We start from the raw sequence: 26,025 nt of genomic DNA on the forward strand, positions 1-26,025 counted from the left end.
ATTTGCCGATGTCATGTCCATGGTATCGTAGATACGGGTGGTTCCGAGTCCAGAGGTGGCAATTTTTGGTGTGTCGGAAGATCCGGGGGCCCAGGGGGTGAGAGGGACTGATGTTTTGGCCTTTGCCTCCCTGGTAGCCTGGAGACGGATCTTATTAGCGTGGAGGAACTTGGAGCCTCTGAAATTGGGCAGCACGGTAGCATGGTGGTTAGCATAAATGCTTCACAGCTCCAGGGTCCCAGGTTCTATTCCCGGCTGGGTCACTGTCTGTGCGGAGTCTGCACGTCCTCCCTGCGTGTGCGTGGGTTTCCTCCGGGTGCTCCGGTTTCCTCCCACAGTCCAAAGATGTGCGGGTTAGGTGGATTGGCCATGCTAAATTGCCCGTAGTGTCCTAAAAAAGTAAGGTTAAGGGGGGATTTGTTGGGTTACGGGTATAGGGTAGACACGTGGGTTTGGGTAGGGTGATCATTGCTCGGCACAACATCGAGGGCTGAAGGGCCTGTTCTGTGCTGTACTGTTCTATGTTCTATGTTCTATTGGGGGTATGGGTTAGTGACATGGCCGGGTTTCTCAGGCTTCAGAAGATCTAGTTCGTCTGAGAGGGTCAATGCTACAGTTCGGCCGGAGGTGGCAGCCATTTATCGACTTCTTTGGGGAAAGTTAAGTTGTCAGCAGATACAAAACGTGTGTGTGTGTGCGTGGCGGTGGGGGTAAGGGAGGGAGGGAGGTGGGGGAGGGTTGGTTGAGGCATGAATAGTTAGTGAGGGAGGGGAACTGTTTATGTAAGTCAGGTTGGCTGGGTGTGGTTGTTGGTTGGTGGGTGTGTTATTTACTTTAGTGAAAATTGTTGTTAACATTTTGTAAATGCCTTAATAAAAATATTTTCGAAAAAAATAAAGGACAGGGAGACAAGATCTAAGAGAGAGAAACGTTTACATTATTGGCTAACATGGGGTCAGGAGGTAACATTGGGTGATCAGTAGTTTAGTTGGAATAGAATGAAGGGAGCATGTGGTAACTTGGACAGGATGACTCCAGAGACGATTCCGGAAAAACTATGTACGTTACAACAAAGGGGAAAGGCAGTGGAATCAAAGCCAGTGGAACCAAAGAGTTCCTTGGATGATGAAGGAGGTGGAGATTGAAACAAAAATGATGGGCACGATTTTCCGGCAGCCTGGTGAAAATTCTGTTCTGTCAGGAAAATCTGGCATGAGACCCACAACGGGATTTGCACTGGGTGCAAATCAATTGGCGATCTCCCAGACCCTTCATGCTGGCATGATCCGGAAGGGTAAGAACCTGATTAGCATACATTTGATTTCATTTTAATCTCATTAACAGGATCAGACGTTCCGACCTCACGGAATCTTCCCGACCACTAGAGCGATGTAAAGTGGGTGTCAATTACTGCTGGTCTGTAAAAGTGGGGATAAAGCAGGGTGCATGATCTCTGCAAAGCCATCCGAGATGCCAAGAGAGAATATCAAACCAAGCTAGAGTCACAGACAGACTCTCAGCAGTTGTGGCAAGGACTAAACAACATAATGGGCTACAAAGCGAAGCCGAGCAGTATCTCCAGCAGCAGTGCATCTCTCCCTGATGAACTCAATGCATTTTATGCTCAGTTCGAGCAGGTAACCAACAATCCGCTGTCGGTTACCCCAGCAGTCCGTAACTCACCCATACCCACCATCACAGCTTCTGAAGTCTTCCTGAAAGTGAACCCTTGGAAGGCGACGGGCCAGGACGGGATCCCTGGTCGAGCACTCAGAGCCTGCGCGGACCAGCTGGCAGAGGTGTTCACGGACATCTTTAACCTATCCCTACTCCACTCCGAGGTCCCCACAAGCTTCAAGAAGACCACCACCATACTAGTGCCAAAGAAGAACCAGGCAACGTGCTTCAATGACTACCATTGGTGGCCCTGACTTCAGTTGTAATGAAGTGCTTCCAGAGGTTGATCATAAAGCGCATCACCTCCATACTCCCAGAACGCCGTGATCCACTGAAATTCGCATACCGTCGCAACCGGTCCACAGCAAATGCCATTTCCCTGGCCCTATACTCATCCCTAGAGCATCTCGACAACAAGGACTCCTACATCAGACACCAATTTATTAACTACAGCTCTGCCTTCAACACCATAATCCCAGCCAAGCTCATATCAAAGCTCCAAAACCTCTGACTTGTCTCCCCACTCTGCAACTGGATCCTCGATTTTCTGACCAACAGACTTCAATCAGTAAGAATGAACAACACCTCCTCCAGAATAGTCCTCAATACCGGGGCCCTGCAAGGCTGCGTACTTAGCCCCCTACTCTACTCCCTGTACACTGCGTGGCAAAATTTGGTTCCAACTCCATCTACACGTTTGCTGACGATACGACGATAGTGGGCCAGATCTCAAATAACGACGAGTCAGAATACAGGAGGGAGATAGCGAACCTAGTGGAGTGGTGCAGCAACAACAATCTCTCCCTCAATGCCAGAAAACTAAAGAGCTGGTCATTGACTTCAGGAAGCAAAGTATTGTACACACCCCTGTCACCATCAACGGAGCCGAGGTGGAGATGGTTAGCAGTTTCAAATTCCTAGGGGTGCACATCTCCAACAATCTGTTCTGGTCCACCCACACGCGACCACCAAGAAAGCACAACAGCGCCTCTACTTCCTCAGGAAACTAAGGAAATTCGGTATGTCCCCATTAACCCTTACCAACTTTTACAGATGCACCATAGAAAGCATCCTATCGGGCTACATCACGGCCTGGTATGGTAACTGCTCGGCCCAAGACCGCAAGAAACTTCAGAGAGTTGTAAACACCACACAGTCCATCACATGAACCTGCTGCCTGGGGAAAGCGGACAGCATCCGGCTTACTCACTCTTCCAACTTCTTCCATCGGGCAAGACATACAGAAGTCTGAGAACACGCACGAACAGACTCAAAAACAGCTTCTCCCCCTGTTACCAGACTCCTAAATGACCCACTTATGGACTGACCTCATTAACACTACATCCCGTATGCTTCATCCGATGCCGGTGCTTATGTAGTTACATTGTATGCCTTGTGTTGTCCTATTATGTATTTTCTTTTATTCCTTTTTCGTCCCATGTACTTAATGATCTGTTGAGCTGCTCACAGAAAAATACTTTTCACTGTACCTCGGTACACGTGACAATAAACAAATCCAATCCAATCCAAAGCAAAGTAACCGTTGGCCAGACAGCAGGGGAAAAATTCAGCACCGCCCTCTCACCGATCCTACGATGGTGAGGGGCTAGCAGCCGCACCGCGTAAAACTCCCTGCCTCAAAAAAATAAACGGCTGGAGAATGTCCGGGTCCATGGCCACGCATACGCGCGGCAACGGCCTGCAGCGGTCGTGCCATAAAACATGGCACTGGCCCTACCGTGGACAAGAGCTTCCAGATAGTGCCCTCCTGGCCACCCCTTGGTCACCCCCCACCAATTCCCCCAGCCCTTGCGGAATCCCCCTGACCAGCAGCATGGCTCCTGCCCGACTGTGCAGCGCGGGACACAGTCCGCAGCCGCCATGCGGGTTCCTGCACGGCTGAGGCCACGCGTCAGGAACTCGGCCCATCGGGGGCGGATCGTCGGGGAGGGCCTTCAGGTGACGCTCTGAGGCCATCCCAACGGTGCATGGTGCGATGACGCCATTCCAGAAGGGGCGGAACATGTCTTCACGACGGCCAGGACTGCGATCGGGGGCCACCGATTGGCAAGCGTGCACGATCTGGGGGTGGGCAACCTTCTTATGCCCGCTGTTTGGGTCCACCATGTAGCGCAGGACCGGTGCCGCAGGCGGCAGGGCCCTATATCGACAGCAGGAGCTGCAAGCGCACGCTGGGGCCCTGCAAGCCCCCTTAAAAACGGAGATTCGTGCCCGTTTTCTGGCGGGCGTGGGGACATACCCCCATTATCAGAGAATCGCGGCCCTGGACTCTCGCCGGGTGATTATGTGGGGCAGGCGGAACTTTAACATGGCCATTGATCCAGGGTTTGACCGCTCGAGCCCAAGGTCAGGGAGGATGTCGGCGGTTTCAGAAGAACTGAAGGGATTAATGGAGTGCATGGGTGGGCGGCGGCGGGGGTGGTGGGGGAGGGGTGGGTGGGGGGGAGGTTGCGACGGTGGGGAAGGGGGGAGAATCCATGGAGGTTTGGGAGGCCGAGGGCATAGGAGTTTTACGTACATCTCCCATGTGTACAGGGTTCATTCTCAGATTGATTTTTTTTGCGGCAGGAAAGACGTTATTGGCGGGGTGGTCAACTTGGGGTACTTGAGGTACTCTGTGATCATGGTTTCAGAACACACACCGCATTGGGTGGACTTACAAATAGATCGGAACTATATGATATAGGTGAGGCCTCTGCCGCCATGCTGTGGGAGGCTGTCAAGGCAGTGGTTAGGAGAACTTCATATCAATCCGGGCTCATAGGGAGGAGGAGGAGTGAGCAGAGATGGCAAGGTTGGTGGACAAGATTCTGCTGGTGGACAGGAGGAATTTAGAGGCCCCAGAGGCAGGATTGTTGAAGGAGAGGCAGAAGCTTCAGATGGAGTTCAGGCTGGTGTCCACGGGGAAGGCAGTCGGGCACTTGCGGAGGGCCAGAGGGGCAGTGTATGAGTGTGAGGAGAAGGCTAGTAAGATGCTGGCCCACCAACGCAGGAAGCAGGAGGTGGTGAGAGGGACTGGAAGGGTGAAGGATGGGAGGGGTACTGGACCCAGTGGGGGTGAACAAGGTATTTGAGGAGTTTTGCAGGAGGCTTTATGAATTGGAGCCCCCAACCGGAGGAGGGTGGGGGGAGAGGGTATGCGGTGATTCCTGGATGGGTTAGAGTTCCCCTGGTAGAGGAGTTGGGAGCACCCACTGGACTGGTGGAGGTGATGGAGGGTATGGGGGTGATGCAGGCCGGGAAGGTCCTGGGCCCACATGGCATCCCAATAGAATTTTATTAAAAGTTTTTGGGAGACCTGGGGCCCCTGCTGGTAAGGACATTTAATGAGGTGAGTGAGAAGGGGAAGCTCCCCCTTCTCCATGTTATTCCAGGCCTCAATATCTTTAATTTTGGAGAATAAGAACCCAGAACAGTGTGGGTCCTCCTACCCGATATCACTGCTAAATCTAGATGCCAAATTATTGGCAAAGATCTTGGCCTCGCGGAGTGAGGACTGCGTGACAGGGGTGGTAGGGGAAGACCAGACAGGGTTTGTAAAGGGGAGGTATCTATCGGCTACTGTTAGGCATCTGTTGAAGATGATAATGATGCCCTCAGAGGGACAGAATGTGGAGATGGCGGTTGCTGTGGAGGCAGAGAAGACCTTTGATAGGTTAGAATGGGAATATTTGTGGGAGATACTGGGGCAGTTCAGGCAGGGGTTTGTGGATTGTGATCCGGTTGTATTGGGCACCTGCAGCGAGTGTAAGGACAAACAGGGTATTTTAGGCTGCATCGTGGGATGAGGCAGCGATGCTCACACTCCCCGTTGCTTTTTGCCTTGATGATAGAGTCACTGGTAATGGCACTTAGAGTGTCAAGGGATTGGAAAGGGATAGTGTGGAGAGGAGGGGGGACAGGGAGCACAGGGTCTCGCTATATGCGGACGATCTGTTGCTTTACATATTGGGCCCACTGAGAAGTATTGGATGGATCATAGACATTTTGTTGGAATTCGGCCGGTTCTCTGGGTATAAGTTAAACATGGGGAAGAGTGAGGTCTTTCAGATCCATGCAAGGGGGCAGGAGAGGAGGTTGGGCAAGCTGTGGTTTAAGGTAGTGGGGACAAGTTTCAGGTATCTGGGCAACCAGGTGGTGCGGGATTGGAAGCAGCTACATAAAATGAATCTGGCGTGTTTGGTGGCCTATTACTACTGGGCAGAAAATATAGCCATGATCAGGAAGTGGGTAGTGGGGGAAGGGTCGGTGTGGGAGCAGATGGAAGCAGCTCATGTAAGGGCACTAGTTTAGGGGCATTATTGACAGAGCCTCTGCCGTTCTCGCCAGCCAGGTACTGCACAAGTCCGGTAGTGGTGGTGGCCCTGAGGATGTGGGGACAGTGGCGGCAGCACCTGAGGCTGGAAGGTGCCTCAGTTTGGGCTCCGATTTGCGGGAATCACAGGTTTGATCTGGGGGGGGCGCTGGCTGCAGGGTTCCAGGGTGGCGGCAGGCGAGGATTGGGCAATTTGGAGACCTATTCATGGGGGGGCAGCTTCTGAGCTTGGAGGGATTGGTAGAGGAGTATGAGCTGCCCAGCAGGAATCAGTTCCCGCGAAACATGTCCACATGTTTTGGGCTTGTCTGAAACTGGAGGGATTTTGGCAGGAGTTGGCTGAGATGTGGGACGGGATTCTCCATCATGGTGGGACCTGGCTTGTAGGCCGTCTAGGTGAATCCTCGGGGAGGCGCGGGTGGACCCGGCCCCAGTGGGGGCCCTCACGATGGCCCGCGATTGGGGCCCACCGATCTGAGGGCGGGCCTGTGCCGTGGGGGCACTCTTTCCTTCCGCGCCGGCCTCTGTAGGGCTCCACCATGGCCGGCACAGAGAAGAACTCTCCTGCGCATGTGCAAGGACTACGCCGGCGGTTCTGCGCATGTGCCAACTTGTGCCGGCCCTTCGTCGCTGGTTGGTGCGACGCTAATCCCTCCGCTACCGGCCTAGTCCCTGGAAGTGTGGAGGATTCTGCATTTTCTGGTCGTCCTGAAGCCAGTGTGGTTTCACGCCACTCTTGGCGCCGGCATCGGGCCATCTGGCCAGTTGCGGGAGAATCCCACCCATGATGTCTGAGGTGCTGAGGGCGAAGGTGGTCCCGAGTGCAAAAGTGGCGAATTTTGGAGTGGCAGAAGACTCGGGAGTTCAAGGGGCGAGAGAGACCGACGTTTTGGTCTTTGACTCTCTAGTAGCCCGGCGATAGATCCTGTTGGAATGGAGTGACTCGGGGCTGCCGAAACAGGGAGTGTGGATGAGCAACCTCGCAGAATTCCTTAGGTTGTAAAAAATCATGTTCACCTTGAGAGGGACTGGGGAGGGGTTGCTAAGAGATGGAAACCGTTTATCGACTTCTTGAAGAGTAGTTAAGAAATCAGCGGGTGGGGTGAGTCTTTGGGATTAAAAAAGGAGGCAGAGTGGGTGGAGTGTAATGCCAGGGAGGGTGGAACATGTGGGTGTTGGTTATTTATTTGTTATGTGGTTTCCTTTTTGTTCTCTTTTTGGTTTTGGTTGGGTTTGATGTTTATATAAATGCCTTAATAAAAACATTTTTTAAAAATAGGAAAATAAGAGTGGCAAGGAAAGAATCTAAGAGTAGAATGCCAGTTAACGTAAAAGGGAACTCCAAAATTTTCTACCACCATATAAATAGTAAGATCTAAGAGATGTGGTGTTAGGAACAAATACGGAAATATATGCTTGGGATGCAGGCAGGGAAAGGCTACGATAGTTAATGAGTATTTTGTATCATTGTTTATTGAGGAAAAGGTTATTTTCAGAATATTGGTAAAAGTAAAGATGGAATTTTTCCTGATGGCGAAAATTAAATTCACCATCCAGGGGTCGGAACAGGGCTTCCACAATACATGGGAGCCACTTGCACAGTTGTTCCAAGACCTGTTTGTAGCCAACAGCCAATAAGCCAAAGGAAGGGAGAGGGTAGTCACAGTATAACAAGGAGAGGAGGGGGGCGGGAATATGGAGGCATGGAACCCAACCATGCCCAGCAAATAACAAAACACACACCAACCCAACTGGAGCAGGACTCAAGAGCAGGCGAGGGAAGAAGGCAGGCCAGCTGGGCAGAGGGAGAGGGGGGTCAGGAAGGAAAAAGGCGGGGGGGGGGGGGGGGGGAGAGGAGGGGCTAGGGGATCCAGTCAGAACCAGATACCTACCGGAAAATGAAAACAAGAAGCTGTAGCCATTGTAAATAACGTAAGACATCTAATGTAAATAACAGAAGCCGACCGATTAATATATATTTCTCTTTATTTTTCTTTTGTTTTCAGATATATGTCCACATCTGTGTTCTGTATATTACAAAAAAACCCTCAATAAAACCATTTTAAAAATGTCAAGATGTAGAGGTAATGAAAGGCGTGATTATTGATCAGCAAGATGTACTGGAAATGCTGGTTATGCTTAGAGTGAATAAGTTGCCTTGTCTGGATGGCCTGCATCCCAGGTTGCTGAAGGAAGTGGAGGCAGAGATAATGAAAGGGATTGTGATTATCTTCCAAACTTTCCAAGATACAGGGGAGATGCCCAAGGATTGGAAAGTGGCAAATGTGACATCCTTGTTCAAGAAAGGGTTCAGGGACATCTGTAGAGTCTACAAGTCAATCAGTTTAACATCAGCTTAGACCATAGACCAGAAGATATAGGAACAGAATTGGGCCATTTGGCCCATTGAGTCTGCTCCGCCATTCAATCGTGGCTATTATGTTTCTCATCCCCATTCTCCTGCCTTCTCCCCATTACCCCTGATCCCCTTATTACTCAAGAAGCTATCTCTTTCTTAAAGACACTTAGTTACTTGGCCTCCACAGCCTTCTGTGGCAATGATTCACCACCCTCTGGCTGAAGAAATTCCTCCTCAACTCTGTTTTAAAGGGTCGTCCCTTCAGTCTGAGGCTATGTCGTGGGGTTCTAGTTTCTCCTATCCGTGGAAACATCCTTTACACGTCCACTCCATCCAGGCCTGAAAGTTCCAATGAGATCCCTCCTCATCCTTCTAAACTCCATCAAGTCCTCAACCGCTCCTCATATGACAAGTCCTTCAATCCGGGGAGTATTCTCTGGGCTCTTCCAAGGCTAGCACATCCTTCCTTAGGTACGGGGCCCAAAACTGCTCACAATATTCCAAATGGGGTCTGACCAGAGCCTTACACAGCCTCAACAGTGCATCCCTGCTCTTGTATTCTAGCCCTGTCGACATGAATACTACCATTGCATTTGCCTTCCTAACCGCCAACTGAACCTGCATGTTAACCTTAAGAGAATCCTGAGCTGGGACTCGTAAGTTCCTTAGTGCTTCTGATTTCTGAAGCCTTTTTCCATTTAGAAAATAATCTATGCCTCTGTTCTTCCTACCAAAGTACACAACCTCACACTTTTCTATATTGTATTCCATCTTTTCCCACTCTCTTAGCCTGTCTCGGCCTTTCTGCAGCCTCTCTGCTTCCTCAACACAACCTGTCTCTCTCCATATCTTTGCATCATCTGCAAACTTAGCAACAATGCCCTCAGTTCTTTCTTCCAGATCATTAATGTATATCATGAATAGCTGTGGTCCCAACACTGACCCCTGCGGGCCACCACTAGTCACCAGATGCCATCCTGAAAAGGACCACTTTACCTCCACTCTCTGCCTTCTGCCAGTCAGCCAATCATCTATCCATGCCAGTACCTTGCTCCTAACACCATGGTTGGGCTCTTATCTTATTCAGCAGTCATTTAGTAGCTTGTTCATAAAGTTTTGGAAACAATAATCAAGGAAAAGATTAACAGACACTAGGAGATGTTTGAGTCAACGAGGGAGAGCCAGCATCAATTTATAAGTACAGATCGTGCTTGAAAAATCTAATTGAATTTTTTGATGAAGGAATAGACAAAGTTGATGAAGAGAATGCGGTGGACACTGGGAGAGATCTTCTGGCTGTTCATGCAAGTGGAATCTACCGGTCCCACCAACAGTGCATCCCCACTACTGGTTTCCGGCATCGTGGGGTGGATTGAGTGGGAAATCCCATTGACAGCGGCAGGAGTAGAAGATCCTGCCACTGAGAAACATGCCGCAGGGAGGCCAGAGAATCCCACCTGTTGTCTCTATAGATTTCAGGAAAATGTTTGACAAAGTACCACATAAAGGTTGGTTAAAAGGTTCATGGAATAGGAGAGGCAGTGTCAGCTTAGATAAAAAATTAACATAAGTACAGAAAACAGAGAGTGTTAGTAAATGATTGTTTTACAGACTGGAGGTAGACAGTGGTGATCCAACAGAGTCAGGGCCAGGACCCTAAGCTTTTTTGATATACAAATAAATGGAATACTGTAACACAGAGGAAAATTTCTAAATTTGCCAATGATACCAAACTTGGAGGTATGGTAAACAGTGAGGATCAGCTCCAGTACAACGTAGATAATATAGCAGAGTGGACAGACAAGTGGCAGATGGAATTTAATATAGAGAAGTAGGAGGTAGTGTATTTTGGCAGAAATATTAGGGAGACTTAATAGCACAATTCTGAAGAGGGTGAGGAAGAGAGAGACCTGGTGGTGCATGTGAAAAGCTCTTTGGTGGCAGGATATATTGAGACATTTTGGGCTGGATTCTCCGATTCCGGCGCTATGTCTCCACGTCAGCGTGGGAACGGTGGCAGAAAATCTGGTGCAAAACGGCCACCGATTCCCCGTTTTGCTGGGAGCTAGCAGGACGGCAGCGTAGAGCATGCCCACTACGGTGACCGCGCCATGCTACATGGTGGAGGCTGCTCGCGGACCTGGCCCGCAAAATAGACCCCCCCTTCGACAGGCTCGTGCGTCCTAGACCACCCTTAAACTGTGCTCCCAGCCCCAAATAATGTTCCCCCCTGCCCACAGTTCGGCTCTGCCCCGACTGTGGCGGCACTGGACTGAGTCCGCAGCTGCCACACTGAGTTCCCAATGGGTGAGACCACACATGTTCCAAGCCGCCGGAAACTCGGCTGGTCGAGGACGGAACATCGGGGACGGGCCTCAGGCAATGTCCTGAGGCCGTCGATACGTGGTGTGCCCTACTCTCCAAGTACGCTGCTTTGGAGGGGGTGGTGCATCGCAAAAGCAGCGCCGCACCCGATTTGGTCGGAATCGGGTATTCTCCGGCAAATTGGCGAACATGATTTTGGTGTCGGCGACCAGAGAATCCTGCCCCAGGACTTTGATTCTCTGTTCCTTCACGGCGGCTTCTCTGTTACCGCTGCAATGAATAGAAATTTGACTGAGTAGCAAATTCTTCGTCCTCACTGGCAATGGTAGTGATGCAGACTCACAACGGAGAATCCCGCCTCAGTTCTCAAAGCATATACAATTTTGGGCTTCATAAACAGAGATAGTCAGTACAAAATAAGGGGAGTTTGATGTAATTTGATAAAGCTCTGCTTAAACCACAACTACATTATTGCGAGCAATTCTGGTTACACCTTCAACTCCAAACAGTAAGCTGCAAGTATAAATATCATTCCTTTTTGATGTTAATTGCATAGCAATGTCTGTCAATTACAGCCTGCACTAATTATCCTGGGCACAATGAGTCAGTGCTGGGATGGGCTTTAAAAAGTTGTTCTTGTGTTTCTTTGATGGATTGGAAGTATGTAATGAGCATTGTGGCATGTAAAGAACATCAAACAGTCAGTGGAGTTCCTATGCAGGCAATAGATGGACTTCATCCGGCCCTTTGTGAGATTCAGGACTAAGCTGTGAGGCAGGTAGGTATATCTGCTAAAATTGGAACTAATTGAGCAAAAGGTGTCAACCTGTTCGGACTGTCATTCAGCACCTTGGAGAGTGAATGAGACTCATGACAGGTTGATCTCTGTCAAAGTGTCTCCTATTGAGCTTTGGGTAAGCCTGATATGTGGTGCTGGACTTATTTATCTAGAGTAATAATAATAATCTTTATTGTCACAAGTAGGCTTACAATACTGCAATGATGTTATTGTGAAAAGTCCCTAGTCGCCACATTCCGGCGCCTGTTCGGGTACACAGAGGGAAAATTCAGAATGCCCAAATTACCGAACAGCACGTCTTTCAGGACTTGTGGGAGGAAACCGGAGCACCCGGAGGAAACCCACGCAGACACGGGGAGAACGTGCAGACTCCCCACAGACAGTGACCGAAGCCTGAAATCGAACCTGGGACTCTGGCGCTGTGAAGCAACAGTGCTAAACACTGTGCTACCGTGCGTGTAATGCTGGTACTGGGATCACTGCTTTACTTGAACTATGTTAATGACCTAATGCAGAAAAAATGTTTGCAAATAGCATTAAAGTTGGATATAATGTGAGCTGTGAGGAGGATAGTGATAGAGGATACAGCCAGGATGGTGGAATGGGTAAGACCCACAGCAAATAAAATTTAATGCAGAGAAATGTGAAGTGAAATGTTTTGTAGGAAGAACCAGGAGAGGAAATATAAAGGGTTCAAAACTTTGAGCAACATGTGAAGCGAACTACTTGCCAACCAATCAGCACACTCTTCTCATGCAACATAATTTGTTGTTTCTGCATTACTGTTGGTAATTTCTAGCAAGCTTTCTGAGTGAGTGCAAGATGAAAGTCTTTGACAGTATGTCTCTTTTTTCAGTAATGCTCAAGTTCTGTACTACCAAATGGCTAATTATATTAATCTGACACTGTGACCAATTTGTACCCATTCCTTTACTTCTGCAGCTTGTGACTGTCATCCTGTTGGTGCTGCTGGTAAAACCTGCAATCAGACGACAGGACAGTGTCCCTGCAAGGATGGCGTGACTGGCATCACATGCAATCGCTGTGCTAAGGGCTACCAGCAGAGCCGATCTCCAGTTGCTCCTTGTATCAGTAAGTCTCTCTCTGTTTCAATTTTATTCCATTACTATAGTCAATGCCATAGCAGTTGGTGCCTAATCAAGTCTGGAAAGTCATTGGTTCGAGTGAGGAGTAGGTCAGGGGAAAGATTCCCACATTGCCCTGAATTTAGGATATTGACTGTTTCTAAAAAGTAGACAATTCTGTCAAGAATGTATTAATTGAATTTGGTTACATCCAAATGACACTCCACACAACATCCAACTGACACTCCATACAATATCCAACTGAAAAGCTATACAATATCGTCCTAACACTCCTCGCAATATCTAGCTCGTGCTTCTTCAATTTCCAAATACACTCATTGATTTTATATTCTCCAATATATAATGTGGAACTACGGCTGTATTCAGTAGGACTCAGGACCGATGTAGCAGCCCAATGTGTAAATGGGGCACTGTAGAACTAAAAGCAGGAGAATTGTGAATCATCACAATCTGGAACCGCATGGCTCAACATAACTCCCTCAATAATTACCACCCTGGTCCATTGAAGGGCACACAAAGATGTGCCAAGAGCAGCACCTGCATAACTTAAAATGGCTACTTGCAGCTAAACAGCCACAGAAGCAGCTGTAGACAGAATAGCTGATCCAATCAACCAGGATAATGCCCTCTTCCCCAACGCTTCCTATTGAGAATGGTTGTGATTCCAGGTTGGAGTGTTTGTAAGTGTCTTCGGCTAAAAGTGCCTAGTGGATGATCCCACTCAGCCTCCTCCTGCTTGAGTTTTAGTCGTAGTTTTTGGAAAATCTGGTTTACTCCATGTGGCAGGTATTAGCAGGTATAAGCAGTTGAATGCAGCAAATGCAATAAACCCTAACAACATTCGGCCTCTATAACTGAAGATCTGTGCTTCAGAGCTAGTTGCTAACCTTGCTAAGCTGCTTCAGTACTGTTATACCACTTCCATCCACATAACAATGTGGATGATTGCCCAGATATGTCCTATTCCAGGTATGTCCTATCCACAAAAATGACAAGTTTAACCCAGTCCATTGTCATCATATCAACTTCTTCACAAGCATCAGCAAAGTGATGGAAGAAGTCATCTGTAGTATGATCAAGCTGTAGTATGTTCCTAATCATCTGTGACCTACTTATTGGTGGTAAGTTTAGATTTCATAAGAACTGCTCAGCTGAAGATCTCAGCACAGCCTTCATCCAAACAAGAACACAGGAGCTGAATTACAGAGGGGAGGTGAGACTAACTGTCCTTGCCATCATGGCAGAATTGGACCAAGTATCGCATCATAGAACTCGAAAATTGCTGAAGGCAATGGTGGGGCAGCATTGGAGGTGGTGGGGGGGGGGGGGGGGGGGGGGGGGGGGGGGCGCGGGGGGGGGGGGGGGTGGGGGGCGTCAAATGGAGTCAAACTTGTAGCAAAGTAAAGTGGTTATGGCTATTTAAGGACAAACACATAAGTCCCAAGACATCGCGCAAGGAATTCCTAAAGGAAGCATCCTTGCTCCAGCCATTTGCCCTGCATCAGGGGATTAGGAGTCACACTTTTCACTGTCAATTCCACAGTATTCAATTCTATTCATAACTCCTCCAATAATGAAACATCCATTACAATCTATTGTAAGACCTGGATATTATCCAGGCTTGAGTTGTCAAGCGCCAGCTAACGCTCACCACATAAACAGTAATGATCAGTATAAACAAAAGAAAGCTCAATCATTTCCCTTTGACTATTAATGGAAACACCGCAACTGAGACTCCACCATCAGCAGCTTAGGAATCACCATTTACCAGAAGCTGATCTCGGCCAACCATATTGACGCAGAACATATGGAAGGGTTGGGTGAACAGCCAGAGGCTATGGTCCATTTTAGTATCAATAACATAGATAGAAATAGGGATGAGGTTCTACAGGCAGATTTTAGGAAGCTATGAAGGAGACAAGCAATCAGGAGCTTAAAGGTAATAATTCCCGATTACTCCCAGTCCCACCTGCTAGTGAGTATGGAAAACAGATGATAGAGCAGATGATATGTACGGCCACAGAGGTGATCCCTGGCAATGGAGGCACTCAAGTCTACGTCACCTTGTATATGGATGATGTCACCATCTTCTGCTTGGATTCACTGCCAGTGCACAGACTGATCAACATCTGCGACCAGTTCGAACTGGCCTCGGGAGCCAAGATAAATTGTGGCAAGATTGAGGCCATGTTCTTTGAGAACTAGACTGACCAATCCCTTTCACCGTCAGGTCAGAAGGCCTGATGGTTCTGGGGATATGGTTCAGAGACATCAAGGCATACATTAAAAACTGGAAGAAGCAAGTTAGACCATAAGACATAGAAGCAGAATTAGGTCACTTGGCCCATTGAGTCTGCTCTGCCATTCAATCATGGCTGATATTTTTCTCATCCCCATTCTCCTGTCTTCTCCCCATAAATCCTGATTCCCCTTATTAATGAAGAACCTATCTATCTCTGTCTTAATGACACTCAGTGGGCGAAATTCTCCCCCCCCCACGACGGGTGGGAGAATAGCGGGAGGGCCTTCCCGACTTTTTTGACGCCCTCCCGCTATTCTCCACCCCCCCCGCCGAAATCCCGACACGAATCGCTGCCGCCGTTTTTTTACGGCCGGCAGCGATTCACAGCTGTTAGAAGGGCCGAAGTCCCAGCCCTTTACGACCTTTTTACGAACGGCAAACACACCTGGTCCTGCCATTCGTAAAAACGTCGTGACCACCTGGAAAAAAATAACCATGGCACCGATTGGCACGGCAGTACCACGGCCGTGCCAAGGGTGCCATGGGCCCGCGATCGGTGCCCACCAATCGCGGGCAGCGGGCCCGATGCCCGCGCACTATTTGTCCTTCCGCCGCCCCGCAGTATCAATACGCGGGGCGGCTGAGGGGCAACCCGGACCGCGCATGCGCGGGTTTCGCGCAAAAACGCGATGACGTCACCCGCGCATGCGCGGGTGGAGTCTTTCCACCTGCGCATGCGCGGCTGACGTCATATGACGCGTCAGCCGGCGCTAAGTCCGACAAGCGGGCTTAACGATTTTCGTTAAGCCCGACTTGTCGGGGCCTCCGACGTCGGGCTGCTAGCCCCGACGGGGGACCAGAATCGGTCCCCCGTCGGGAAGGGGCGCGATGCCGTAAAACCCGCCCGGGTTTTACGGCAGTTTGACGATTTCTCCCGTTTTGGGAGAATTTCGCCCAGTGATTTGGCCTCCACAGCCTTCTGCGGCAAAGAACTCCACAGATTCACCACCTTCTGGCTGAAGAAATTTCTCCTCATCTCTGTTTTAAAGGATCATCCCTTTAGTCTGATATTGTGTCCTCTGGTTCTAGTTTTTCCTCCAAGTGGAAACATTCTCTCCACATCCACTCTATCTAGGCCTCGCAAAATCCTTAAGTTTCAATAAGATCCCCCCTCATCCTTCTAAACTCCAAAGAGTACAGACCCAGAGTCCTCACTGTTCCTCATACGACAAGTTGTTCATTCCAGAGATCATTCTTGTGAATCTCCTCTGGACCCTTTCCAAGGCCAGTACATTCTTCCTTTGATATGGGGCTCAAAACTGCTCACAATACTCCAAAGGGAGTGTGACCAGAATCTTATATAGCCTCAGAAGTGCATCCCTGGTCTTATATTCTAGCTCTCTTGACATGAATGCTAACATTCCATTTGCCTTCCTAACTGCCGACTGAACCTGCACGTTAACCTTAAGAGAATCTTGAACAAGGACTCCCAAGTTCCTTTGTGCTTCTGATTTCCGAAGCATTTCCCCATTTAAAAAATAATCTGTGCCTACATTCCTCCCTCCAAAGTGCATAGCATCACACTTTTCCACATTGTATTTCACCTGTCACTTCATTGCCCACTCTCCTAGCCTGTCCAAATCCTTCTGCAACCCCTTGCTTCCTCAATACGACCTGTTTCTCTACAGATCTTAGGTATAATGAAAGAAACATTGGATATGTGGGAGCGAGGCTCCCTCTCCATTGCAGATAAGAACCTGGTCATTAGGTGTGAGGTGTTACTGATGTGTCATAGGTCTGGTCCATTCCTCACTCTTGCATAGTGGCGAACACCTGAGCTGTTCTGCGCTTCATCTGGAGGTCAAAATTGGACCGCATTTGAAAGGACATGATGTACAAGCCTCCAGATCAAAGGGGGAAAAACATTCCCAACATCGCCCTAATCCTGATGGCCACCTTTGTGTGTGGCTGCATCAAGCAAGTTCCTTGGCAGACCAACACCAAGTGTCACTACGTGCTGCGGTTCTGCCTGTCACTGGTGTTGTGAAAGATGTGCCTGGCCAGGCTTCTGCGGATGCTCCAATTAGTTGGACTGTGCCATACCACCTGCCCCTTGTGGAAAAACGTATGCTGAGAAACACCTTTGACTACAAGTTCATTAGACAGTGGTCTGTACATTGAGGCCCTATGGGAAAAGGAGAAGGTGGATCCTATCTGATAGTTCCCTGAGCAGACTGTCAAGGTCATTTAGCAGAATGCCTCCTCACCAGAACTTTTAAACAAGCACCAAGTCCCAACTGGGCTGGTGGTGAGACCTCCCCATCAAGATCTTTCCTACACACGCAGAGTTTCACCCCATCTGTACATTGTCCTCAAGGGGACTGTGGTGGGGAAGAGATGGTTGTCCACCTCTTTGTAGAATGTGCCTTTGAAAAGAAGATCTGGAGGGAGATGAGGGCCGGGATTCTCCCCTATGCAGCGGGGCGGGGGGTCCCGGCGTGTTGGAATGGCGTGAACCACTCCTGCGTTTGGCCGCCCCAAAGGTGCGGAAGTCTCTGCACCTTTAGGGGCCAAGCCCTCACATTGAGGGGCTAGGTCCACGCCGGAGTATTTCCCGGTCCGCCGGCTGGCGTGAACAGCCTTTGGCGCCATGCCAGCCGGGGCCGAAAGGACTTCGCTGGCCGGCGTAAGTCTGCGCATGCGCCGGAGCGTCAGCGGCTGCTGACGTCATACCAGCGCAAGCGCAGGGGAGGGGGTCTCTTCCGCCTCCACCATGGTGATGACCATGGTGAAGGCGGAAGAAAAAGAGTGCCCCCACGGCACAGGCCCACCCGCCGATTGGTGGGCCCCAATATCACGGGCCAGGCCACCATAGGGGCACCCCCCAGTGCCAGATCGCCCCGCCCCCCCCCCCCCCCCCCCCCCACGACCATGGCGCCCGCCCGCGCCGCCAATCCCGCCGGTAAGGTAGGTAGTTTATGTCAGCGGCAGGACTTCGGCCCATCGTGGGCCGGAGAATCGCCGCGGGGGACCCGCCGACCGGCGCAGTGCGATTCCCGCTCCCACCGAATCCCGGGTGGCAGAGAATTCAGGACACGGCGGGGGAGGGATTGACACCGGCCCTGGGAGATTCTCCGACCCGGCGGGGGGTCGGAGAATCCCGCCCGAGGTTTTTGTCAAGGTTCATCCTCAGCAGCTCTGTGACATAGGATTCTGTGCTCAATGGGCTGTTCCCAAGGATGCACTCTGAGACAAACATCAGCTGCTGCTGGAGGATCATCAACGTGGTAAAAGATGCTCTTTGTTCTGCCTGAAACCTGTTAATCTTCAAGTGCAAAAAGTTGTTCCACATCCCCCACTATTCCCCCCGGCCCTGGCAGACGGCTCCTACTCGCCAGCCAGCCATTCCAGCCCATTGTCGCGCCTCTGGGAACACCACCTACCTCCGCTCTATCCCTCAGCAGCCACTGCGCCTGTTTCCCGATTTTTAAAACCACAAGTGAACCTCATCGTTGATAATTCGTCCTGGTGGAAGCGGAGCATCACTTGAGCCCCGAAGAATACCGGGATGGACCGTTAATGATATGCCAACGGCGTTTACTCTATGTGCGGCATAATGTGTGGCGTAGAATGAATTCACACTGCTATCAAGGCACCGGAGCATTGCATTCTCTCAGGCATCTGGTGCCAGCCTTGATTTCTGGTTGATGCACGATTCTCCGCCCAATCATCTTTTGCGATTCCGGCGTCGGCCGATGGAGAATGCCCTCCAGAATCTGTCACAATGTTATCACTACTCGCTGTAGGATCTACTTTGGCTCCAAAAGCCTTGACTCTGCACCAAGATCCCCCCCCCCCGCTCAATTCCCATTGGGAGATAGGATCACATGACCTTCCTAATGTATGCCCTTAAAGGGGCCAACTACTATATCCCTCTCCATTAATTCCCTTATTATACAATATATGAAATAGTTATACCATTTAGAAAATAGCAGTACTGAGAAACATAGTCCATCAAAAACTCAGTCTGTCAGGGAACTTTCTCTTCCTCTGAGAGTGAAGTAGCTAACTGGCTGCGGCTCAACTGTTAGGTAGGTTTTGCTGCAATTATCTCACTGGGACACTCTTCTGGAATCTGTGTCTCACTTTCTTCAGTTCCAATGGGAGCAGCACTTTGGCCTACTGCCACATTGGCTGATCAGCCACTTCATCTCTTGAGCAAACCATCACATTACTTTCAGGCACAATTATATTCGGCAGCAGGACTGGCTCTCAGAATGGCTTCCATCTTCTCAAATGGTCCACGTGCTTTTTCACTAACTTGGCTTATACTTGTACCTTATGTGATAGTGTATCCCTGTTCTAGCCACCATAACTCCAGGAACCCATTTTGGATCATTCCAAAACATTTCATGAAGAACGGGTCATCTATCTCAAATGCCCTCTCAATTTTTGAAGAATCGTGGTTCCTCGTTTGACAATTGCCTTGTCTCCACCCTCCTTGCCAAATTCAGAACTAGAAAGCTTATTCTTGTCCTTAAGCAACGGCCCAGTAAGAACCCGGCTGGAGTTAGTCCTATCGTAGTATGCAAGATGGTTTTGTAAGCCAGGAGAAAACGTGCCACTTTAGTCTCCAATTGAGCAGCTTGTTTTCTCATGCCAGCCTTGACAGTTTGGGCAGCTAACCCATTTGATGAGGAGTGGCATGGTGCCGTGTGTTTAATTCCATTGAAAGCCATGAACTTTTGGAGCTCGGCACTATTGAATGCTGTGCCATTGTCTGGAACTAGCACCTCTAGCACACCATGAGTTGCAAAGTGTTGACGCAACTTCTGAAGTACAGCGTGAGATGTTGTAGACCTCATTTTGAAAACCCCAATCTATTTTGAATGGCCGTCCACCAACACCAGGAACATTGTGCCCAATGTAATCAATATGTGAATATTCACCCATGGCCAACCTGACCATTTCCAAGGGTGTAAGGGAGCAGTGGCAAGTAATTTATGTTGTAGTTGGCACTGGTCACACTGTTTTACATCTGCTCTATGACTGCATCAATACAAGGCCGCCAGATGTAGCTCCTTGCTAACATTTTCATCTTTGATACGTCTGGATGGACACTATATAAATCTTCTAGTAACAACTGTCTTCCTGGTTTTGAGACAACCACTCTAGGTCCCCAAACTATGACACCATTCTCAAAACTAAGCTCACCCTTTCTGAGCAGATACGGCTTCATCTCTTCAGAAGCTTTCACGGTTTGCCAACCATGCAATATCATAGAATCGCTACAGTGAGGCCATTCGGCAGAGGGTGGTGAGTGCCTGGAACGCATTGGTAGGGGAGGTTATGGAAGCAGATACATTAACGGCGTTCAAAAGGCATCTTGACAAATACATGAATATAGAGGGATATAGCACAATGAAGTGCTGAGGGTTTTGGCCAAGGTTGGTATCATGACCAGTACAGGTTTGGAGGGTCGAAGGGCCTGTTCCTGTGCTGACTTGTTCTTTGAGTCTGCACCATTCCACTCCGCCCTATACCCATAACCTAACTTGCACATCCCTGGACTTCAGGGGTAATTTAGCATGGTCAATCCACTTAACCTGCACATCTTTGGACTGTGGGAGGAAGCCAGAGCACCCGGGAGATTTATTTTTTGATCTACTTTCCTCCTTTTTAATTAGTTAATTTTCAATCTTCTCTCCCCTAAGGAGATAACCCCAGCTTTTACAATCTGTCCACATTACTGAAGAAGACCCTCATTCTTGCAACCATTCTCATGATCTTTTCCTCACCCTCGCTAATGCTGTCACATCCTTCATCAAGCGTGGTGCCCAAGATTGGACACAATCCTGGGGTTGAGGTCAAACCAGTGTTTTATCCAGTTTTGTCATAACCTCTTAGCTTTTGTAAAATAATGTCAGGAATGAATCCCAATGTATATTCACTGTGCCACAGTAATGTGTTTGAATCAGTCAGTTTGCTCGTCACACTCCATTAACTTTCCAGCAGCAAATCACAAACACACCAGCCTGCAATGTCTTTTTGCAATAGTCTTTTGATGACTGCAATCATGAGAACGCATAACTGTGGTCTTATGCATTGCTGCTGAAACATCCTCCATAATGTTGATACCATTGCTATCCTGGAGCTGGTTCTGCACCAGTTGCTGCAGAATCAGGAGGACTTGTCAGACAACCCTCTGAATTACAGCCTGAGGACACCCATCACCCACTTGCTGTGCTACATTAACAGATCTCCATCAGTATCTGTGCTCTGACATTGTGCATCTCCAGCCTTCATGCAGCAAGATGTAATAAAACCGAAGAGAGTTTCAAACAAAATCAGCCTGTGCCATGTTGTCTCATCCCAAGTCTCTGGGATACTGACCATGGTGTTCCTGAATTGGATACATTGCTCATATTTTATAAATGAAAATTCTTGAATAAAGTCCCTGACTGAATTCGCTTAAACAGTTCCAGCAACCACCTCTGCTGTCGGGAAAGTGACAAAGAATGATTTTGTAGATATCTCAACCCTACTGTCTCATAACTAAAATGACAAACTCTTAAAAAGCCAGCGAGCTAGTATAAAAAAATGAATGTTGTTTTTCAAACATAAACCAATATAGATAGTCACTTTGATTATGAACCTCATAAATGGCTATCTAATCTCTAATAGGTCAGTGCTCTTTACAAAATCTATATTATTGCATTTGAAAATGCTTTAGAAAAAACATTTTAAAATTCTTCCTTTTATCACTTGTCCATTCTTTCTCAATAGATAGAGGCATTACGTTTACCAGCCTAGTATCTCTGTTTGTGGAACTAGTAAATGAAGCAGATTTTTGGTGAATACTCTATTTTGATTGACAAAAACGTCTCAAAATTGGGCATGATTACTATTAATTTATACAAAGTGGGTGGCTCTTTTTTTTCTTATTTGCTTCTTTTAGTCTTCTTTCATAGTCCGGTTCATTTCAACAGTGAGGATGACTGGCAATATGGAATGAGAGATTAGAGGACCACCAACCATAGCAATGCCAGTGATAGAAATAGGACAGCCAACGACAGAGGGAGACAGAGAAAACAAGAGATAGATGGAGAGAAAGAAAAAGAGAGAGAGAATGAGAGACTGAAGCAGAAATAGACAGCAACACACATGCAAATAGAAAGCTAGCGAGAGTGACTGAGAAAGGGAGAGGGACACAAGCACACACACAGAGCATGAGTGGGAGAGAGCAGGCACCAGGAGCTGGATTTTATGAACCCCTGTCCGTGTACTTGAAGGTGAGGGGGTTCATCAAATAAAGAAGGTGGCCTTCTCACCACCTTCCCAACCGCCAACACCTATCTCCCATATTATGGCATAAAGGGAAGGCATCAGGCAGCCATTCTTAGGCCTATTGAGATCTTAAAGTGACAAATTAATGGTCTTCTAAGGGCCTCATTCCACCTCAGCCTCTATTTTACATGCAGCAGGGAAGGCGGAGGAAAGGTGTATAGTCCGATAGTTTTCACTACGTGGATTGCTGTTGGAAGGAAGAGGGGGTGCACCTCCTGGTGGCGGGGGGGGGGGGGGGGGGGGTCACCTGTGCCCATTGGATGTCCAGGATCGCTCTTTTTAACCATCCCCTCTCACCTCTCCAACCTGTCTTTCATCCCACCACACTCCACTTGTCCCACTTTGATAGTCAGTCCCCGATGATAGCCTGGATTTCCCTGTCAGTCCAGGTCTGTCACCTCTTTTCATTGGGGACTGCCTGATATCCAAGCAGTGACCACTGTTTGAACCTGGCATTGCTGGGTCTACAGAGCTGCTGGCCAATCAGTTTGGTTGGCAGCTCTCTGAGGTGGGACTTTCCTCCATATTGGCACTCGGGTTTCAGGTGGGTTTGCTGATGACTGACTTTTTGGTCAGGTGCGCAGTGAATATACCTTCCTGTAAAAATCCAATCTATGTTGAGAGTGAGATACGGAGAGAGTGAGACACAGGACGGGACAGAAAGCTGGAAATGACTGATTGTCAGATAACTGACAGTTTCTCTTGTGTCTTGTAAACAGTGATGAGCGTGATTCCGGAAAAATATTTAAGCAGAGGTATGATTCAGCGATTGGATGAAGTTCGGTTTTATCGAGTGTGAAGGTGTGTGAATAGAAAATTTGGGCACTAAAGAGGGAGCTGACAGAGGGGTAGCTAGGGTTGAGGGTGGGAATGATTTATTCACTATATTTTGCTGTTTTCCTTTCTTTATCAGCAATGGTCAACAACATTTTATGTAATGGTGCTGCACATGTGCAGAAACATTGGTTTAAGAAATTGCTCTGATTTTGTAATGCATGGGAATGCGGCAAGATTTCAGAACCCCTTGTGAAATCATGAGAGAAGTTTAATTTTATTTACAAATTGTGAGAGCTGGTATGTATTTTTCTGGAGTGAATTTGGAATTGCTAATTCCAGGCCCCAGTGTCACTGTCTCATTGAATCGCAATATCTTTGCAGATGTGCTGAGCCTCCAACCTCAGATTCATGCTAGCATTAAGGTTTTTACCTCTGTAAAATTGCTGACTTCACCCTTGTCTCAGCTCATCTGCTGCTGAAATCTTCATTCATGCTTTAATTACCTCTAAACCTGGCTAATCCAATGCACTCCTGGCTGGTGTCCCATTTTGTACCCTCTGTAAACTTGAGGTCATCTAAGACTCCACTGTCTGTGTCCTAACTTGCACAAAGTCCCGTTCCCCTATCACCCCTGTGGTTGATAACCTACATTGGCTCCCAGTTAAGCAATGCATTGATTGTAAAATTCTCATCTTTGTTTTCAAATCCCTTCAATGTTGAGAGGTTTGCAGCTATTATGGGCTTCAAGAGAACCACAACTTCCAGGGAGTCCATTTGCTCTCACATCCAGAAGTTGCAGTTTGCCTGAAAAGGCTCTAGGGAAGCCTATACTGATGGTTCCTCTTGATCATGTCATGTGGGAAGGCAAGCTGATTGCCCAGCACTTACACAGGTTTTTATGTGATTTATGTAGGGCTGCTCCTAATATTATTGGCCCAGAACCAGAGTGCATTTCTTTAAATCAACAGGGTTTTGGAAACACACCTGCTCCCCTTGCAACCCCGACCCTTCTCCCTGCCGCCAGAATGCGTTTGCGTTGACTGCTCTTCTGGGTGATTCTCTTTGCCCAGAGAGCGTTATTACCCAGATCCTTGTTGCCTTGGTGACTTTTGCTGTTCCATTGCAGTTGTTGAGGACTCATGGACCTCTGGGATTGACGGTACTTCTGTACTCAGTACAGCTGATAAGAATCCTTCCCCCCGACAGACCAATTGCTGTGAAGGAACAGCTTTGTTGTTCGGATATGCCTCCGGTTGCGCTGGTATATTTGGTCATTCACTTTCACTGCATACGATTGAGGCAACAACACATGTGGCGAGTTTCCATTTTGGTTGACTCCTGTTGAGAGCATTGTTCATACTGGTAATGGTTTGGCTGTCTTGTCAAACTAAAATTTTGCTTTCTATCATTTCGCCTTCATCTTTTCCCTCACGCCTGTTACTATTTCTGATCTCAGTAGCTGTTTTTCTATTGGAAAAGCAGTTTGCATATTGTGTGACATCAGTCTCTGGACAGGACTACTTTCCATGCCTTCAGTCAGTGTGTTTGCCCACTTAAGTACTGCCTTGCATACGTCAAATGTTTTTGATTCTTTCATGAGTCCTTTGCCGATTTTCACTGCCACCTGCGTTTCTCCATTCAATTGGGAATTGTACGGAGATGACACGTACTGCTGAATTTCCCAATTCTTTGTCGATAGGCTGAATTTTTCACTTGTGAACTGAAAGCCATCATCACTCATCATAATGTGTGGAATGCTATACTGACTAAAATGAGCTTTCAAACATTTGACTATTTCCCTCATTGTCATTGAAGGCAGCTGGAAGGACTAATATATATAACATTAGTCTCAAGTGACAAGATAATCATGACCTGCCAAAATAAAAAAGTCTAAGCCCAGCTATATCCATGGTCTGTCTGGTAGTTCATGTGTCCTCAACTGCTCTCTGGCTTGTTTAGCTTGGTACTCATTGCACGCACCACGTTGGCCAGTGTGGTCTTCAATGCCTTTACTCATGTTTGGACAGTAAAGCACATCACTTGCCTTTCTCAGACTTGATTCAATTCCTTGATGGTTTGCATGGACACGCTTCAACATCTCTCCTCTCATCTCCTTCGGGATGATGATTCTACTTCCTTTGTACAAGATGCCATCCTCGGTTGTCAATTCACCTTTGTAAGTCCAATATGTTCTTGTGACCACAGGTGTGTTCTATATGCTCTCAGGCTATCCTTTTATCATTACTTTTTGTAGTGCTTGTAGAATTGCATCTTGTTGGGTAATTCACTTGATTTTAGCTAGGCTCCTGTCTGTCAGATTCAATGTCTCTGCTGGGTTGTTGGCTTCCTTCCTGCCATTGCCTTAGGCTGTCAAACTAATTTGTCTTCTCGGTATGAGTATCGTGCCATCATATAGCTTCACTCTTACTCTCTTACTTTCAAGGGCTTAATTTTCAGATTGCAATGTTAAGGCACTTCATACAGATCAGTGAAATTCATTATAAAACATGACACACCTATCACCTCTTGTTCGCTTGATACTTTCCATCTGTGATCATCATTGGAACAGTCACAAACCATTTGCCACCTATGGACTTGGCTGAACCAACCTGTTGTATCATGTATAGCTCTTCATCAGACTCATCTGCTGAAATCTCTCCAGTTACAGGCTTAGCTCAGTTGGCTGGACAGCTGGTTTGTGATGCAGAGTGAGTCATGTATGGATTCAATTCCCACACCGGCTGAGGTTATTTGTGAAGGCTCCACCTTCTTAGCCTTGTCCCTCCCCTGACGACTGGTCCTCCTCAGGTTAAATCACCACCAGCCAGCTCATCCCTTCAAAGGGGAAAGCAGCCTATGGCCATCTGGGACTATGGCGACTTTACTTATACTTTGTAGCAGTCCCTCCCTAGCAGTGTTAAAAGGGTAGCTGCTCTTATCTTTTCAGGTTTATTCATTATTCTGTTGCAATCTCATAGTTTTGCCATTGTAATTGGAAAAACTGCCAACTTTGCCTTGCATTATTTTTGAACTGGACTGGAGATAGGATTGGAAAAT

The 26,025-nt window shown here is 48.1% G+C and overlaps 1 protein-coding gene across 1 annotated transcript in view; it reads left to right on the forward strand.

Annotated features, from left to right (window-relative positions):
• The window catches only part of LOC119978502 (netrin-3-like), a 378,885-nt gene that overhangs the window by 250,860 nt on the left and 102,000 nt on the right, over positions 1–26,025 (forward strand). Inside the window, exon 4 of the mRNA XM_038820177.1 lies at positions 12,439–12,588. Coding sequence (XP_038676105.1) covers positions 12,439–12,588 — 150 coding nt within the window. The remainder of the gene's footprint in view (positions 1–12,438; positions 12,589–26,025) is intronic.

This window comes from Scyliorhinus canicula, chromosome 15 (genome assembly GCF_902713615.1).
Source record: "Scyliorhinus canicula chromosome 15, sScyCan1.1, whole genome shotgun sequence".
NCBI lineage: Eukaryota > Metazoa > Chordata > Chondrichthyes > Carcharhiniformes > Scyliorhinidae > Scyliorhinus > Scyliorhinus canicula.